This window comes from Megalopta genalis, chromosome 16 (assembly GCF_051020955.1).
Source record: "Megalopta genalis isolate 19385.01 chromosome 16, iyMegGena1_principal, whole genome shotgun sequence".
Taxonomy (NCBI): domain Eukaryota; kingdom Metazoa; phylum Arthropoda; class Insecta; order Hymenoptera; family Halictidae; genus Megalopta; species Megalopta genalis.
In genome coordinates this window covers 1,526,138-1,544,454 of record NC_135028.1, presented here as the reverse complement: position 1 = coordinate 1,544,454, position 18,317 = coordinate 1,526,138, and the positions used below count along the sequence as shown (strand labels likewise).

Here is an 18,317-nt window from a genome sequence, read left to right as displayed (position 1 = left end):
GAGAGCGTTCGTTTCCCGCGGGAGCAAGGAAGACTTCCCTCGGCGGCCGGACGAGAACAGAAATACGGTCTGCGCGGAAACGAACGAGACGGAACGGAGACGACGAAGAGCGGGAACGGGTTCGGCCACGGACTGACGAAGACGGATGCAAGGTTCGCGAGAAAACCGGAAAGGACAGGCCCGATCTACCGTCGTCGGCGCGACAAAGGTAGCCTCATGTACTCGCGTGAACGCGCTGATCAACACTGGATATTTACATAGATATTTTATTATACGCGTGTATATGTATATAGAACATGTACATATATATACATATACATATATTTGTATACGCATGTATATATACATATATGTTGGTACGTATATATACGTGTATAAACATGTGTGCAAGTGTTCGAGCATATACGAAAAAGAGAAAGACAGAGAGCGAGGAGACCGTCGCAGTGACGTACCCCCAAAGTTAGGACCCCGGTGGTTCCTGTGCGTCGTCGAGAAGCTGTTGAAGAAATTACTTTTCGATCGTTGACCAACGATATAATCTCGATTCGACGAGAAACGGTCTACGAAATAGACACGAATGCAACGCCGATAAAAAGATTTCAAGTTCCCGGAAAATTTCGACGAAAAAATTCGTAATTCATCAGATATTGACTCGATCGTTCAGTCATCGCGCGTCTACTTTCTCTAGATTTTTTCGTAGCAAAACAGCACAGATCAGATTAAAACTGATCGTATAAATCAGTCTGAAACATGGAAGCCGTTGGACATCGAAGAGATTATTCGAACAAAGAAGAAAGCAAGATCCACGAAAATACATAGAATCGCGCGGTACAGATCGAGCGGAAACATTTCCGAAATCATGGCACGATTCAATTGTAATTCGAGCTGGCGACGCGTAATCTGTGATCAGAGGCGTGCGTGCGTGCGTGTCTGGTGTGCAGGGTCGGTAAATTTAGCACGATAGTTTAATAACCGGCATGTTAAGAAGTGTTGGTGGACAACACGGAGAAGAAGATCGAATTACCCCCACTTCCGTCGGCGTTAACGGGCCCCATAGCACCCGGAGGGTCCGTAAGGGTCGGCCCTGCGTCGATCCGACTTGCGAAGTCCGAGCCTCGGCTGGACGCGGCGCGGTGCGACGCGACTTGGACCCGACGTAACTCGCGAACGGGTGAGACGTCGCGCCACGCAGAGCCGAGCTGAGCCGACGCGAGCCGAGAGCCGAGCTCAGGCGGCTGAGACACGCTGCGCCGCGAGGGAAGAGGGCACGGTCGGTTTCGGGAGAACGAGCATTGCGGAGAGGGGGGGGGGGCGGATAGAAACCGTCTCGGAAGAGAAAAAGACGGAAAAATGATGGAAGAAGGCGAAAGAGAGGGAGGGCGCGCGCGCGCTTACTCGCCCGTTTGCCTGGCTCGCTCGCTCGCTCGCTCGAGGAAGAAAGAAGAGATTCTGGAGTCGAGTCGCGAATTGCAGAGTTTGCGCGCGCGCGCGCCCGCGCGCCGGACAAATGGAATCTGCGGCTCCAGTCGTTTCTCTCTCTCTCTCTCTCTCTCTACGCACGCACACACGCAACCGCGCCGCGCCGACGTACGCGCCGCGCACACAGCCACCGTGCAACCGTGCGCACGCATGCACGCCACTGCAGAAACCGCGGGTACAGTCTCGACAGAGGAAGCGCGAATTCTCTTGTTCCACGGCGTTCGACTTTACCGCTCCATTTTTCCCTTCTTCTTCTTCTTCGTCGTCTCCCCTCTTCTTCTTCTCAGTAGAGAATAATAGTAATAAATAGTAATAAATAGTAATAGTAATAATAGTAATAAATAGTAATTTATCATCGCGTTTTCTCTATGCTCTACTCGCCGCGTCTTTTTTTCGCGTCTATCGAAAAGAACAAATAGTTCTCAGCCGCGATCGCTGTCGAACGACCCAAAGAACACGCGGAGGCTCACTTTCGTAGGCCAACACCGGTTCCGCCGAACTCCTCTCGGTCCACCGCCTGACAGAACAGAGGAAAGTTATTAGGCTCGAGACAGACGGCTTTGAAAACGACGGAAGAAAGCGAACCGAACGATAATCGCGGAACGAAATTTTGCTGCGATTCGTCCGCCATCTTGGCCCGCTCTCGCTCCCAAAAAATGCCCCCCCCCCTCTTTCTGGTCAGTCGTATCGCGCATAATTTAATCATTCTGTTACACGTTCGCTGCTCAATTTTCGTCGCGTTTCCGTTAGAAAAATACGCTCGTCACGGTGGCCATTAAAATCTGGTCGCACGAGACGGCGGAAGTTAAGCAGGCAGACGTGTAATTATCCTAATAATATAGAATTTTTTTTCCAAACACGGTGTCGAAATTTAAACGTTCGCGAGGCACGAGGACGAGGCAGAGGAACACGAATGCAGCATTTTTCTCGTTAAAAAAATATCTGTTCTGTTCGCGAGACAATCTTTTCGGTGTGGAAATTTGGAATTTTTCGGATTTATATTTTTAAACATGCGGCGCAGGGGTGACTTTTTTCTTTTTTTTAGTAACGTCGTAAAATTCGGTACAGTCCTCGTCGAAGCAACGAAGTCACAGATTTCTCGAGTTTCGCACCTGTGCCAGCAGGTTAGAAAATCTCGAGGAGCTTTCTAGTTCCATTCGTAGTCGTTTCCTAATTTTCCTAAATCCTTCTGTTCCCCCACTCGAGCCTATTTCGAGTCAACAATCTCTTGCGACAGCTCTATTTTATATTTTTTTGTACTTCAACGTCGCCCTCTCGTTACATTATGAAATTCCTCGCATAAAAACAGTGAACAACGAGTGTTTACAAGTACGGGTGTTCCAAAAATGTCTCGCAATCCGAAAGTGGCTGGTTCCTCGGGTCATTCGGAGCAACTTTTTCCTTTACGAAAATGTTCTCCGAGGCACCGTTAACGAGTTATCAACGAAAAACAGTGACCAATGAGAGGCGAGCTCGGCCGGCACGCGGCGACCGAGCCAATGAGCGGAACCGGGCTTCGCGCGCTGGTTGGCTGGGCCGCCTCGCGTCAGCCGTACTCGATTCTTATTGGTCGCTGCTTTTCGTTGATAACTCGTTAACGGTGCCTCGGAGAAAATTTTCGTAAAGGAAAAAGTTGCTTCAAATGATCCGAGGAACCCGCCATTTCCAGATTGCGAGACATTTTTGGGACAGCCTGTATAACCGATGCGACAATTTATTTACCATCGTCGAACGGATTCACGGGCATTATATTCGTCGAATCGTTCGATTTAATCGTTGTTCAAATCGTTATTTAGAAAGCCGTTCCTCGCCATAGCCCGCATTATTGATTCGATCTCTAGTTAAAACGTACAAGCGAACTGTCTCGCGGCAGTCACAACCACTTGTATCGATTGTCTCTCGCGTTCGCGTGTACTGCCAATATGCGGCAGGTACTACAGGTACCAGGGAATTAAATTGCATTGTAAATCGGCTCTATCGATGCCGACGCGCGCCGTTTACGTGTGTTTCTGACGCGGCCGTTCGCGTCCCTCGATTTTCCACCGTGCCGGACACGAGCGCGAATTTCGCGAAAATCACGCGAAATCTCCGGTCTCGATAAGAACGATATTATACCGGTCTACTTGCGTGCGTTCTTTCGCTCGCTCCCGGTCCCTCTGCGCCGCTACGCCACGCTGTCTCTCTCTCGCGCTCTCTCTCTCTCTCTCTCTCGCGTGCTCTTTCTCTCGCGCGCTCTGGCTCTAGCGCGCTCTGTCTCTCGCGCGCTCTCTCTCGCGCGCTCTATCTCTCGCGCTCTGGCTCTTGCGCTCTGTTACTCGCGCGCTCTGGCTCTCGCGCGCTCTGTCTCTCGCGCTCTGACTCTAGCGCGCACTGTCTCTCGCGCTCTGGCTCTCACGCGCTCTCTCTCTCTCTCTGTCTCTCTCTCTCTCTCTCTCTCTCGCGTGCTCTCACTCGCTCTCTCCCGCAACCCGATGAAAGGAGATACCGATCGAGAACGAGGTCAGTAGAGAACACTATCCTTATCCTTGCGGTGCACGGGATGCTCCTTACCGCGGGGCACAATTGATAAAGAAGAGCATTCCCTGTCCCCCGGCGCGTTCGCGCGCGGCGGTTCAACCGTTAATTAGAATTGAACAGAGCGGCCAGTGTGCTCGCGGATCGGGCCGCCACCAGGCTCTCGTCTTCGCGGGCATTGATCGGCGGCGGCGGCGGCGGCGGCGAGGAAAGTCGAAGCCGACGACGACGACGACAACCGGCGACGACACAACGTAGAGCCCCGCGCAAACTGTGACCGTGAATATACACACGTCTCCGACACGGCACCACCGTGTAGGTGTCCGGGTGGGTTTGATGCACATGAGCGATATGCGTTTTCTCCGTACGGCGTCGTTTTAACTCTCGTGTCAAGGACAGCGAGTCGAAGGACCCACGTGCGTTGTTAGGCCTGTATCTATAGATTTTTCTTCGAAAATAAAACGCAGGGCGCTCGCCGCCCTGGCCATAAAACGCGACATATACATACATACACACGTATGTATACATGCATATACATGCATACATACATGCTACGGACGTTCGGTGGCGGCTGGCCGGCTCTAGAAGCCCCGACTAGGTTAGGACGGACGTTCTGCGTCCTGCGATCGGTAAACGAGTTCGAATTAGCACAAGAAAATGGCGAATCGGCGAGGATCGTTCGCTAGGGGAACTAGAAAGATATCTCTCTCTCTCTCTCTCTCTCTCTCTCTCTCTCTCTCTCTCTCTGTCTCTCTGATTTGAAAGAAATCGTGAACTTAACGTTCACTCCGACTCCGAGGCCCGGCTCTGAATTATGTCCAAGGCGAGCGCGCTGGCAACAAGATACGAAAGCTCTTGAACGAAGAACACCAATCAGGGGCGTGAGCATCGTTGCGTGCCAACACGTTTTGCTTCGCGGAGCGGGGCGAAAGGGAGGTAAAAAATGGCAAAATAACGAAACTCTCTCGAGGTGTATCGTTCGCGGAGCGGTTCTCGCCGGCGTATTTTCGCGCACCGCAGACGCCGGAGACACGATGACACACACACACACACACACACACACACACACACACACACACACACACACACACACACACACACACACACACACACAGTCGATGAATATTCGATCGATTCGATCGGATCGTAGCCTACGAAAACTACGCCGGAATTCCCCCCCCCCGTCGGCGAGATTTATTTTTCGAGGAGAAATAAAGGGAAATAATAAAACCGTCGCGGACTCGAGTTTCCGCGAGTCTCGAGTGAATTTTATAAACTTACTCGTAACAAAAATGTTGTAACGAAAAATATTGTAACAAACAGTATCAAACATATTATTATATGTTAGTATTAAAATATTAAGTATTCAAATATATATCAGTATTATATATCAGTATGAAAATGTCGTAACAAAAATATTGTAACGAATCGAACGAGTTCGAGGGTTATGGTAAACGCGTCGGAATCGATAGCCGAGGCGATAATGGTTGAGTGCCACTGCACACGAGTGCCGTGCATAGTAGTGGTGGTGGTGGTGGTGGTAGTAGCTTGATTGCCGGACAATGGAATCTAACGAGACGGGGTTGAAGATTGTCTTATTGATCTCGCGAAAGTGGAAAGCACGATAATATGGCGCGCTGTCCATTCACGATTTAGTAAAACACGTACGCGGGTTCTTTCGAACGAGTTCCGTCGGCGTCGCCATTAAAAGCGACGGCGGCGGCGGCTTCGATTCGTAATTAAAATCGAAGGAAACCGGCGGCGCCGATCGATTCGAAAACCGTCGAGGAATTCACTTTACCGACCGCGAGATATTTCTCGCGAGCCTTTCTCGCCGGAATAATTAATCTAAATAATTTCGCGAACGTGCGAAAAATCGGGTTAAACGAGGACACACGTGTTCTCGCGAAAGCGCTCGAAAATAAATTCGTTTAGGAGACCGGTGTGTTCTTCTTTCGAAGCATAGAACAATCCCACGTGCTTTCCCCGCGTTGCACGATTTCTAGATATAATTAATAGCGGACTTATATTTGGCTCGTACTCGAACACAGTGTGTGAACGGTGCAGGTTCGTCGTCCCGGAATATTCGAATAGCCCAGCTGAATCACGTTGGAAAGGTGCAACGATGCACGACGGTTCAATGTATTACAAAAAGTATGTACGTATATGCGCCGCCTTCACTTATTCCCCAAAATCTCAAGACTTTCGAGCATTCTACCGCTGCGAGATCGAACGCGCTCCGCGGCTCGAAATCTCTCCTCGCCTGGACACTAGAACGAACTCGGTTATCTTTGTTGTCCCAAAACGACCACGACGACGTCGAGGATACGGATCGTACGCGTGGAGGTGGCACGACACCATCGACGGAACGGGAACTTTCGGCGAGCCGTGCGGTGTCGCGATTGAAAATTAAAGTGCGCGAAAGGGAAAGTAGACATTTGAAACGCGCACGATTCCTTCAGCCGCGAGTGCACCGTTATTTATAGCGAGTGCCGGCGGGAATCGAGAACGAGGAAGGAGAGAGAGCACGAGGAGGAAAGGGAGGTTGGCGCGCGTACATACGCCGGGCGACAAGAAGAGAGGCCGGGCGGTTGTGCCGCCACGCACGGCGGACCCGTGGCGCCATCTGGAACGTCTCGGCGAGTCTACGGTACCGGGGATAGCAGTCGCGCTCGCGGTACCAGCGGCGGACGCGGGTCGGTAAGACAGGGAGGGGGAGAACGCCGAACGGTAAAAAGGGTCGCTGCAGCGCGAGACCGCGCGCGGCGTTCCGCTGGAACGGAAGGACGAAAGGGTTAACCTCCGACGGATCTACAGAGACGCGGATAACCCGGCGAGCGGGTTAAATCGCGCGAGGGTAATCCCCGCCGTCGGTAAAACCGACGCGGAGAGCGAGGATTTGCTTCGCTGTCGATGCGAGCGAACAGAAAATATAACGCGCAACGAAGAGAAAGTTTTTCGGATCGTCTCTTGCTCTCCTCTATCGCGGCTAATTCGTTTCGCTTCGCGACCGCACTTTTAAAACCGCGATCGGCTGGTACCGATCCGTCGACTTCGTCGTAACGATTTCATTCGAACAATTTCGTATCCCGGATCGCGAACGATTCGCGTTCCGAATGATCGTGGAAATCGTCACTTTGAATCGCGTCGAACGTTGCGCGGAGCCGGAAAACGAGTCCGTTCCGAAAACGGGACGCGACGCGACGGCAATTTTTCTAACCTTTATCTCTCGGTGTGTTTCTCTTACCTGAAGCTCCGCCTGCGAGACGTCGATCTCGCCCCTGTAAACGAACTCTATGATGAACTTGAGATCATTGAAACAGACGTCCTGCGGCATGATGATGGTCGGATGCTTGCACGGGTTCGAGAGCAGAAGCTTCTGAAAATAGGAACTGCACGCCGACAATACTACCTGCGTGAAAGAAAGACGGCGTGTGTCAGTGGGGGTTGTCGGAGATCGAATAGAATCGTCGGTTTAAGGTTAGGCGATTCGGGGGGGGGGGGGGATGGACGCGCGGAACGTGTTCGCTCGGACACGAGGTGGACAGGGGACAAAAGATGGCGCGTAAAATATAAAATAAAATAAGTAAAAAGTAAATAATGTAATATATATTATATTATTATTATATATATTTTAATATATATTATATTATATATAATATATCTATAATATATAATATAATAATATATATATCTATAATATATTATATAGATATTATATTATATTATTAATAATAATAATAATATAATATAATATAGTAATTGTATAGTAATATATAATATCCGCTGGTTCGCTTACCTTGTGTGCTTTCAGGGAAGCTTCGTTACATGCGAGCGTGACGTCGACGAACGCCTCGGTTTGCAAAAGTTGGTGAAAAACCGACGTCATGTTCGACTGGTAGTTGTTCCAGCGCAGGCAGTAGTGCTGCCCGGCCATGCCGCCGCTACAACAAAAACACCGGGAGATCCGTTCAGTTACGTTTCGTCTTCCCCCCACCACCCCACCGCGCCGCGCCGCACACAGTGCTCCTCTCTCTCGCTTCCTACATTCGTCGAAAAGTCATCGAAGAAGACGACGACGACGACGACGACGACTCTTCTCGTACCACATCCCTTCGCGCGCAAGCATACACACGCATATGGCCGTGCATATAGTATATATATACATAGGCACGTACACACGTTTTTTTAACAGGCTTAAACAAAAAAAAACAAAACACACACGACACGAGACACGAGACACGCCGTTTCCTCGGTTGCCCTTCAGCCTTCAAGATCGATCTGCAAAGCGGGATAGTACCTGTAGTGCACGCCCCAATAACGATCTGTCTCCATTAAATATTCTCTAGTTTTCTTTCTCGCCGCACGGTCAGCCGAGAAGTTATCGGTGACGTTTACACACACACACGAGGGCGAGGCGAGTCCTAGATAAAAGGTGTCGCCTAGGCACCGAAGACTCTACACGTACACACGGAAGGCGGCGGCGGCAGCGGGAAACGATCGGCGACGGGCAAGACGCAACCGGCGCAGCAGAGAATCGAAGATAAACACGTCGAGAAGATAAACACGGTGGGCGAGTAAAAAAGAACGAGGAAAAGGTGAGAGAGATAGGGTGGTTCCACGGAAACGTGGAAACGTACTACTGGCACAATCGGTCTCTCTCTCTCTCTCTCCTTGCGGTGTCTACCGAAACATAGAGAAGAAACTCCGAACGAACGAGAAAAAGGTTATAAAACATACACACACACACTTTCGCGTTTTAGAGCAAAGCGAGCGCGCGCGGACAATGCTAGCGCGATGATCGATGACCGACGCACGTACACACACACACACACAGACACACTGGCTCTCTTTCTCGAGTGTTTACGATAAATCGCGTGCGCGCGCGCGCGAGCTACGTCGGAACCGGGAGAAGAAACCGAGAAGGAACAGCGAACGAACAAACGAACGAACGATCGGGCCCCGTATTATTCGCGACCGGATGCCGTTAATTTTTGCCGGGCGGTGTGCCGACGCGAAGAGGAGGACGACGAGTCTCGCGCGCCGCGCCGCGCGGGTCGGTTATCGGCGCGAATCGACACCGCAAAAGTAAACGGAAGAAGTTCGGGCGTTGGTCTGTCCCGTAACATTCACCTGTTTTCTGTGGACCGTGTGCTTTATCTGGCTCTATCTATGCGACTCTTTATACGGGCCATTCCGCGTTATCTGTCCGCAAGAACACGGAGTTTTATCAGTTGCTTAGACGCGCGCGCGCGCGCGCCCCGATAACGTGACAAACTTCAAGCTCTCTCTCTCTCTCTCTCTCTCTCTCTCTCTCTCTCCTTCGATCTCTCTCTCTCTCTCTCTCTCTTTCTCTCTCTCTCTCTCTCTCTCTCGCACGGCTCGCTTTCGTTCCGCGCTTCTTCTTCGCTTGAACCGCGCGCGGCGGCGGCGGAAGATTCTTTCGCGTGACACGCGACGACGAAAACCGTTCGCCGCGTTACCGGACACTGTTTTTGTTTTTCTTTTTCTCTTCCTTTTTCGGCGCCATTTTCACTGTCAACGCCGCCCGGCGCGGCGCGCTATTACCGGCGCGGTATTTACGCGACGACGGGGCTGACCCTTACGTGTTACATAAATGTAATAACGACGAACGAGAGCCGATATCCGTGTCGCCTCGCATGCCAGATCGATTAACGATCGATTAACGATCGTTCGTCCCGCGTTTACGCGTCCAGGGACAATAATATATATATAATAATATATATAATAATATATATAATATAAGGGACCGTCGGATTTATCAGGAATTGCCGCGGCCAACCGCTTCGAATCTATCGCGCGCAGGTAGCACACGGCAACGCGAGTGAGCGCACCTGGTGCACTTACCTGTCGGTTTTTACCTGCTATTCGTTAGCCGCGTTTCACAAGTACGAGTGCGTGCGAACGAGTGCGCGCGCGCGCGAGAATCCATTCCCGTCGCGTCGCGAGTCCGGAACACGACGCCGCCTATATCCGATACACGATATATATACAGGGTGTCCGGATATGTTCCTGGGGTAATTCGGAGCAACTTTTTCCTTTACAACAATTTTCTCCGAGGCACCGTTAACGAGTTATCAACGAAAAACAGTGACCAATGAGAGGCAAGCTCGGCCGGCGCGCGGCGACCGAGCCAATGAGCGGAACCGGGCTTCGCGCGCTGCTTGACCGGGCCGCCTCGCGTCAGCCGTGCTCGATTCTTATTGGTCGCTGCTTTTTCGTTGATATCTCGTTAACGGCGCCTCGTAGAAAATTTTTCTAAAGGAAAAAGTTGCTTCAAATGATCCGAGGAATCCGCCGCTTTCGGATTGCGAGACTTTTTCGGGACACCCTGTATACGCGTCGCCGGTACGTGTACCGATATCGAGGAATTGGGTTAACCAGGTAGGAACGTTTCGAGCGACGAACTGATAATAAGCGATAACGAGCGAAGATTGGCGACGGCCCGATAATAATCGATCTACCGGCGACGACGAACTGTTTCTCCCCGCTACGCAGAAACGGACAAAGGAACGACGAGATCGCGATTTCGACTCGGACGACGGAGATCGCGGATTCTATTCGCCGACGCGCCGTCGGCCCGAGCTTTCTCCGTCTGCGCGACGGCGCAGCGGTGCTCAGGCGCGCTCGATCGCGACTTTAACCCTTTGCGCTCGAAGCCGTTTTAGCTGTGAATCTAAATTAATTTTTCTGACTTATGCTATTTCCATATTATACGACAAAGTGCGTTTTATGCGAATGAAATTTAATCTTGCGACTCGTGCAACAATTAGACTTTCAACAATTTTTTACATCTAAACTTTTATAATATAAAAATTATTTTGTAACGTGATGTAACAATTTTAATGGCGCCTCAGAGTCACCACTGGCGAGTGCAAGGGGTTAGAGATCGGAAGGAGCTAACGACCGGGCGAACGAGACTCGTCGGGCGATGAGGTTAGGGTCGAACGAAACGCGGAACGCGCGGAAACGAGACGCGACGCCCTTCGACGATCTCCGACGATCTCCGAGCGGCCACCGAATCGCTCGCGCGTCTCGATCGAATTCTCTCTCGCCTCTGGCAACCTCTCTGTATTGCCAATCCGATCGAATCGATTGATACGCTTTCTCGACGGTCGATCTTTCGCGGGTACACTTAACTTCTCCTCGGTTCTACGCGGTTTCTCCCGAGTTATATAGAGGCATCCTTTAACGATTTTGCTCGGTACTTTCACTGATATCGGCCGGAGAGCCGGCGGTAGACGCCGGTGTACGCCGCGTCGACGAGCGGCACGCGCACAGAGGCTCGCGGGAATCGACGTCGATGACGCTACGCTGCTCGCCGTCGGCACGCCGTCGGCTCGCGGCGGTTCGACCGCGCCGTCGGCTCGCGGCGGCTCGACCGCGCGGCGCACCGATTCGAAATGCCCGCGCGCTACGGCACGCGAAAAATGCAAAACGGCGGCAGACGACCGCCGCGGAACGGGGCTACCCATAAGGCTCTACTTTACGCTTTACGGGATGACGCTTGGCGCGTGACGCGCTAAACGGCCGCGTCTCGTCTCTCTCCTTCGCAACGATGGCCGCGCGTTCGTTCGTTCGTTCGTTCATTCGCGCGCGCGCGCGCGCGCGTCGATGCAAAAATACGAAAAACCGGGAAGGCGAATTACCGCCGCAGAGGCAGCCGAGTTTGTAATCTTCACTTACACGTACGAGAGCCGGCCGGTCTCTTCGAAAGTTGATTATTGCGAAAAGGAAAGTAATCGCGTGTAATGGACGAGCGTGTCGGTTAACGATCGCGGTTAGTTCGCTAAGCAAAACGAAACGGAACGAAACGAAACGAAACGAAAAATTAGCAGAGTATGTATAATATATTAGTAAGGTTGTATATAAGGTATAAAAATACTTTATATATATAAAATACCGAAACGAAACGAAAAATTAGCGAAATATGTATAATATAAAAAATAATATAATATAAATATATAACATAATATATATATAATATTATTATTAGTATAATATAATATAAAAATAATAATATAAAAAAATACCTTATATATATAAAATACCGAAACGAAACGAAACGAAAAATTAGCAAAGTATGTATAATATATTAGTAAGGTATATATAAGATATATATATATATATATATGTATATATATGTATATTGACGTATCGGCGCGCAGTAGAAATACACGCTCACCCCTCGAAAGCGCGTTCGCGCTTTCTTTCGCGGCCTCGAAGAAGGACACTGCGTTGGTCTCTCCCTTTCAGAGAATCATCCTCCCTTCCCCCATCTTCCCTTCCACGATTCATCTCAATTTTTCTTCGAGCTTTTTGTGTCCAATTTCACCTCGCCTCCCCGGATCCCATCCTCTTTCTTTTTCCCCGTCTGTCTCTCTGTGCCATTCGTGGAGTAGACGACGACGACGACGACGACGACGACGACGAAGCGAGCGGCTCCGCGCTGGCTCCCCTCTTCTTCTACCCCCGTATCGTTCCCGTTCCATCTCCTTCCTTTCTTCTCCCTCGGCCTCCTTCTCCCTCGGTCGTTTCATCGTTTCTTTCTCGACCCTCCGCGTCTCTCGTTCCCTCTTTCTCCGCGCGTTGGCTCCATTTACTCGTTCCCTCATTCCCTCCCCACGGCGAAGACGCTATTTTCTCGTGGCCCCTTTTCTTCCACGGTCTCCGCCACCCTTCTCTCTTTTTCTCCTCTCCTCTCGCTCTCTCTCCGCCGGTGCCTCCTCTTTCCACGCTTTTTCTCCGACGCCCTCTCCCTCGCGCTCTCTCTTTCTCTCGCGCTCTCTTTTTCGCCCTCTCTCTTTCTCGCACTCTCTTTTTCGCCCTCTCTCTTTCTCTCGCGCTCTCCTTTCCGCGCTCTCTCTTTTTCTCTATCGCCCTCTCTCTTTCTCTTTATCTCGGCCTCTCTCCGCCGCTCTCCGTCTCTCCCTCTCTCTCGCCCTCCCTCTCTTTCTCTCTCTCTCTCTCTCTCCGTTCGCCTTTCTACATTTCCCTCTCTCTCTCTCGCGCGCGCTGCTCTCCTCTCCGGGCACGCCGTTCTCTCGCTCGATGGGAAGCCGCTCACCCTCCTCTCTCTTTCTCCTCTCTTCCTCTCCCCGTGCTACGCGCGCGGCGTTTCCTTCTCTTCCTGGACGGCCGCGCATTTTACGTTTTTCCAACGCTATCGACGTTCTTCCTCGGCTCTTCCCGGACTTTTTCCTTTCGTCGTGCCGTCCTCGAGACGACCGACCAACCCAACCAGCTCTTTCTCCGGGAAAACGTAAGCGGAAACGATTTCTCCCTCTCCCTCTCCCCTCTCGCCCGCCCGCTCTCCCTCGCGTCCGACAGCTTCCATATCCAGGGCCCCCGTTTCCAGGGAGAACGCTCTGAAATCTTCCAGAACAGTTTTCGCCGGTTCTACAACAGCCGCTCCTTCCCGCGGCGCTTCTTTCTCCTCCTCGCTTCTTTCCACCGTTTTCCGCGCGCCGCGCGTCCTTTTCACAGCCGGATTGTAAAACGGCGGCGCTAATAAAATTTGCATCAACGCCCGACGGAAACTTTGCATAAACCATCGCGCAGGGAGAACGCGACCTTTGCCTTTGCGCGTTGTCTTCGACGTCGACGTCGTCGTCGCGACGCCAGAGCTTCTTTCGAAAGACAGCGACGACGATGATTCGCCGAGAGAAGAAGCCTCGCCGCACGCGCGCGGAATCGTCCGTCGACGCCGTTCCGCGATTATGAGATCCGGCAGAATTTTTCCTGGACACCCTGGGTGCTTCCTCCCCTCCCCTCCCCCGCGCAGGTTCGACCGGCGCGTCGTGGAAAACGGACGCGTTGTGCTCGCACGATTTCGCGGCTCGCCGAACGATCTGCTTCCGCGGCGGAAGGATCGAGAAACGGCGCGTTTTTAGTTAGAGACGCGTGGATCGCTTTTCTTCTTCTTCGATCGAAGTCGCTCTGAATCGTTAATCGCTTCGGCGCGGATTTGTTCGAACGAATTCCTGCGTTCGGAGCGGATTTTTTTCGCCGATGCGCGGCAAAGTGTTTGAAAATTATTCCACAGCGTTCCTGAGGCGATTTCGAGCAACTTTTTCCTTTACGAAAATGTTCTCAGAGGAGCCGTTCACGAGTTATCAAGGAAAAACGGTGGCCAATGAGACGCGCGATCCGCTGCCGCGTGGCGGCCGAGCCAACGAGCCGCCGGAGCGCGGCGCCGCCGATTGGCTCGGCCCGATCGTACCGCCTCGCACCGGTCGAGCTCGCCTCTCGTTGGCCGCTCGGTTTTTCGCTGATAACTCGCGAACGAAGCGTCGGAGAGAATTTTCGCAAAGGAAAAAGTTGCTTCAAATCGCCTTGGGAATCCCTCAGTTCACGCTCGCACTATAATTTTGGGATCCTCTGTACAACGGCGGTAGATTTTGCGTGAAATTGATTTACTTGAGCGATATATGATGAAATTAGACTCGTCGATTTAAGCAGAACGGAACGTGGCTCCGAGGTACAGGAGAAATGAAGGAGAAATGCGGGAGAATTTAGAAGCGGGAGGAATAACGCGGGGTCTCGTTCGATTCGCATCCGACTAACCACCGTCTCTCCTCGTCCCGTCTTCCATCGAAGCGAGGCGTTTCGATGATGCTTCTCCATTGATTTCCTGCACGGGTCGTTTCGTCATCGGGACAACGTCCACGTCGATCTACGGTTACCACGTTTCTCGTATCTAGCGAGAGTGCGAGCAGATCGATAACGCTCCACGCCGACGGAGCGAGCGAGAGCGAGAGAAAGAGAGAGAGAGAGAGAGAGAGAGAACCGAAGAGATCGAAGTGGCGGAGGAGAAGGGCCATTTTACGGAGAAAACGTCGGGGAACGCGAGCATCGACAATTTTGAATTCTGCCGGGAATTTTCGGCTCGAGAGTCTCTCTCTCTCTCTCTCTCTCTCTCTCAGACAGTAAAAAGCGTTCCGCGCGGTTTCTTCGTGGAAGAACTAGGTAAGATGAACGGAATCGATGGAGCAACGTGGCTTGGAGGCGAAGAGGAGGGACGGAGAAGGAAAGAGAGAGACAGAACGAGAGGAAGAGAGAGGGAGAGAGAAATCGACGAACGAACGAAGAGAGTAACGAGCAGTGGTCAAGAAGTCGGAGCAGTCCTAATTTCCGTCCTGTCTGTACCGTAAGGCATAACAGTACCGCATTCCAAATGCCCTTCGTTTCTTCGTTTCTCTCCGTTCACCTTTCCGAGGAGAGAACCGGGCTCTCTCGGCCTCTCACCTGTTCCCCTTCGCCCTACCACGTCGCGTATAGCAGCCAGAAGAGAGTTCGTCTCTCCCGGCTCCGTTCTTCCTCTACCACCGTTTACCTCCCGCCATTTCCATCGGACACCGTTCGCTCGTTTTCGAAGGGAAAGAAAGGAGAGGAGAAAGAAACGAGCGGCGCGGCGCGGCGCGGTGCGGCGCGGAGGGGAGGGGAGGAGACGGACCCGGAAACGCCAATTTCACTGGAACCGGCGAGGAGAGTGGCGGAATCGACACGTGGAGACGCAAGAAAGGAGAAAGGAAAGACACGGTCTATATCGGAGTACATAGATGCTGCTTTCGATAGTCCATGGCGGTCGTTATTGATCGGTCTTTTCAGACGTGGAAAAAGGCCCCGCCGCGGATCGGACCCGGCCGATGGCGGCGGCGGCGGCGGCTGCTGACACACCGGGCCGGCGGCGGCGGCGCGTTACGATCCCTAAATGTGTCCCAACGTTATCAGGGAATATGTTAACGCGCGCGCCGATCACCATCGGGCCCCGGCTACCGGGTGCCCCGGCGACGTCCGTAATTGATCCCGGCAGCTGATCTCGTTGTTGTCACCGGGATCGTTTTATTTGGTACGAAAATGAAGGGTACAGACTGTCTCGAGTCGGTCATTTCGGACTGTTATCTGTTATTATGATGTTGTTTAAATGTATCGCAATTACATGTGGTGATTAAAAAATTATATATAGCAATTAAAAGGTTATATAAATACATAGCGATTAGAAAATTATATATGTAGCGATTAAAAGATTGTATATATAGCGATTAAAAAATTATATATATAGCAATTAATATATTATATTATAGCAGTATATATTATATAATATATATTATATAGATTATATAATATTCTATATTATGTATTATAAAAAATTATATATATATATATATGTACATAGAATTTAAAAAAATATAGCAATTGCAAATAATGAATGATTTGGACAGATTCTTACTTGAAGAACGGCCAAAGAAATGATCCTCGAAAAGTATATAAGGACACCGATGAACCCATTGAACCGATTTCACAGAAATGATGAAGAAAAGAAAAAAAATATGAAATCGACTCGATTAGTATTTTTACCGCGCAGTCAGCGCATTGCGGACCCGGCTGGCTCGACGTGTTAGGTGTTCGAATGTGGGCCCGTTATTATGTATGTATGTATGAACTGGGTTCGCGCCCCCGCCATTATGGGCCTACGCGTTTTTTAATTTCCAACTGTATTTTATGGTCATTGGTTATTTTTGTCGATTTCTTCTTTTAGGAGCGGTATTTAAATGTTTAAAAAATATTCTGACGTGAACTACACAAGGAAAATAATTGCAATTATATTATATTATATTATTATTATTATTATATTATATATTGCAATTATATTATATTTATATATTAAAAATTAATTTCGTTAATTTTTAGTTACGCATCCTTCTAATTCTGATTTTGTTCAATATTTTATAATAGTAATATAAATAATAATAATAATAATGAAATAAATACTACAAGGATAATAGAAAATAAATAAATAATAAAATAAATAATAGAAGAATAATAAAGAATAAATAAATAATAAAATAAATAATACAAAAATAATAAAAAATAGTAAAATAGTAATATGCGCTTAAAATTCTATAACGAACGGGGCATCGCCCCCCTCGTCCCCTCTATGTTGTAATAAATTTATAAAATTGTACCTATAATTACTGTAAGTCTACCGATAATTAAACTGTCGATTTTCCTATATTCACATCGTGCGCCAATCTCGAAAAACACAGATCCTAATCCCCGAATTCATAAACGGTCTCGTCGAACCCACAGATTCGATAATAATAATAAATTAAATCGACTTCCTTTCGGCAGAAATCTCGCGAAAGATTATTCATTAAAAGTGCTCGGTTACTTTGTGCAAGTAACTCTCGGTTATAAGAAATATAAAAGCTGCTATGGGTCATCGGTTGCGACGCGGCTGCGCAGTGTGTGTGGGTGCTTTCGCCCCCGAAAAGCTGAACGAAACAATTTTAGCGTTACTTTAAGAGACATAAAGCCGTAGCATACACATAGCGGATCATCGAGAATTCGCAGCGATTTCGGCTACAACAATAACATGTAATAAAAAGTACATAGCGTCGTATAAAATATTTAGACGACAGCAATGAAAGCTAAAGGTTTCATTTCGAGGAAAAATAAATGCTATTCGATATCGTTCGTTTGTTTACTCGAATGAAGCAACTTTATTTTCGAGCTTCTGTTATAGTAATAAAAACAGAGGATAAAAAAACACCGGGACGAAGGTGCCGAGTCAATTATTATTAAGTCAATATTATTCTGCTTATTATATATATATTATTATTATTATTATTATTATTATTATTATTATTATTATTATTATTATTGAGTCAATATTATTCTGCTTAAGCAGTCTGTATGAGCCCTTTTAAAAGATAAAAATTCAAATTATAAAAGATGAAAATTTTAAAGGATAAAAATCCAAATTTTAAGGGACAGAAAGACAACTTTTTTGATATAAGTTTCTCAATACTTTCCTCGAGCACGAAGACTCTACTTAGGATTATGAGGGAGGCGAAGATTTTTCATTTCGAACAAGCAAAGATGTTGACCGAGTATTAACTAAATAGTACGCAGAAAAATACTATAAAAATCCGCTTCGATTCAACAAAGATTAACAACATTTCCATTTCTACCAAAACCTCTCCAAAAAGCAAGCAATAATAATAAGAACAATAATAAGAACAATAATAATAAATAATAATAAGAACAAGCGATAATAAATAGAACAAAAATAGCGAAACACCATCGAAATAGAACAAACGAAACCCACTAATATACCAATGCAACTACAAATAAAAAATTGTTCGTCCATAGAATAAATATTTAACCACGATCTCTCGCGTCATAACCGGACAGAATCGAGAAGAACATCCCTCAGAAGCATGTTAGGATCTGGTCCGCCATCCATCCATCCATCCATCCATCCATCCCGGCAACCAGATATACTACTCTGTGCTCTA

General features: G+C 49.0%; 1 protein-coding gene and 1 long non-coding RNA gene across 4 annotated transcripts in view; one reads left to right on the top strand and one right to left on the bottom strand.

Annotated features, from left to right (window-relative positions):
* Psq (pipsqueak) overlaps positions 1–18,317 on the bottom strand; it is a 44,250-nt gene that overhangs the window by 18,486 nt on the left and 7,447 nt on the right. Inside the window, exons 1-3 of one of the 3 annotated variants that reach the window (XM_033471964.2) lie at positions 12,200–12,327; positions 7,793–7,937; positions 7,241–7,405 (exon numbers count right to left, since the gene is read on the bottom strand). In XM_033471964.2, coding sequence (XP_033327855.1) covers positions 7,241–7,405; positions 7,793–7,937; positions 12,200–12,312 — 423 coding nt within the window. In that variant the 5' untranslated portion in view covers positions 12,313–12,327. Of the gene's footprint in view, positions 1–7,240; positions 7,406–7,792; positions 7,938–8,293; positions 8,398–12,199; positions 12,328–18,317 lie in introns of those variants that run through there. The other 2 variants (XM_033471965.2, XM_033471966.2) reach the window with 2 other exon arrangements.
* LOC117221211 (uncharacterized) lies at positions 80–17,031 on the top strand. The gene is made up of 2 exons (XR_004490446.2): positions 80–208; positions 7,808–17,031. It is a non-coding gene; the product is annotated as an uncharacterized LOC117221211 (long non-coding RNA).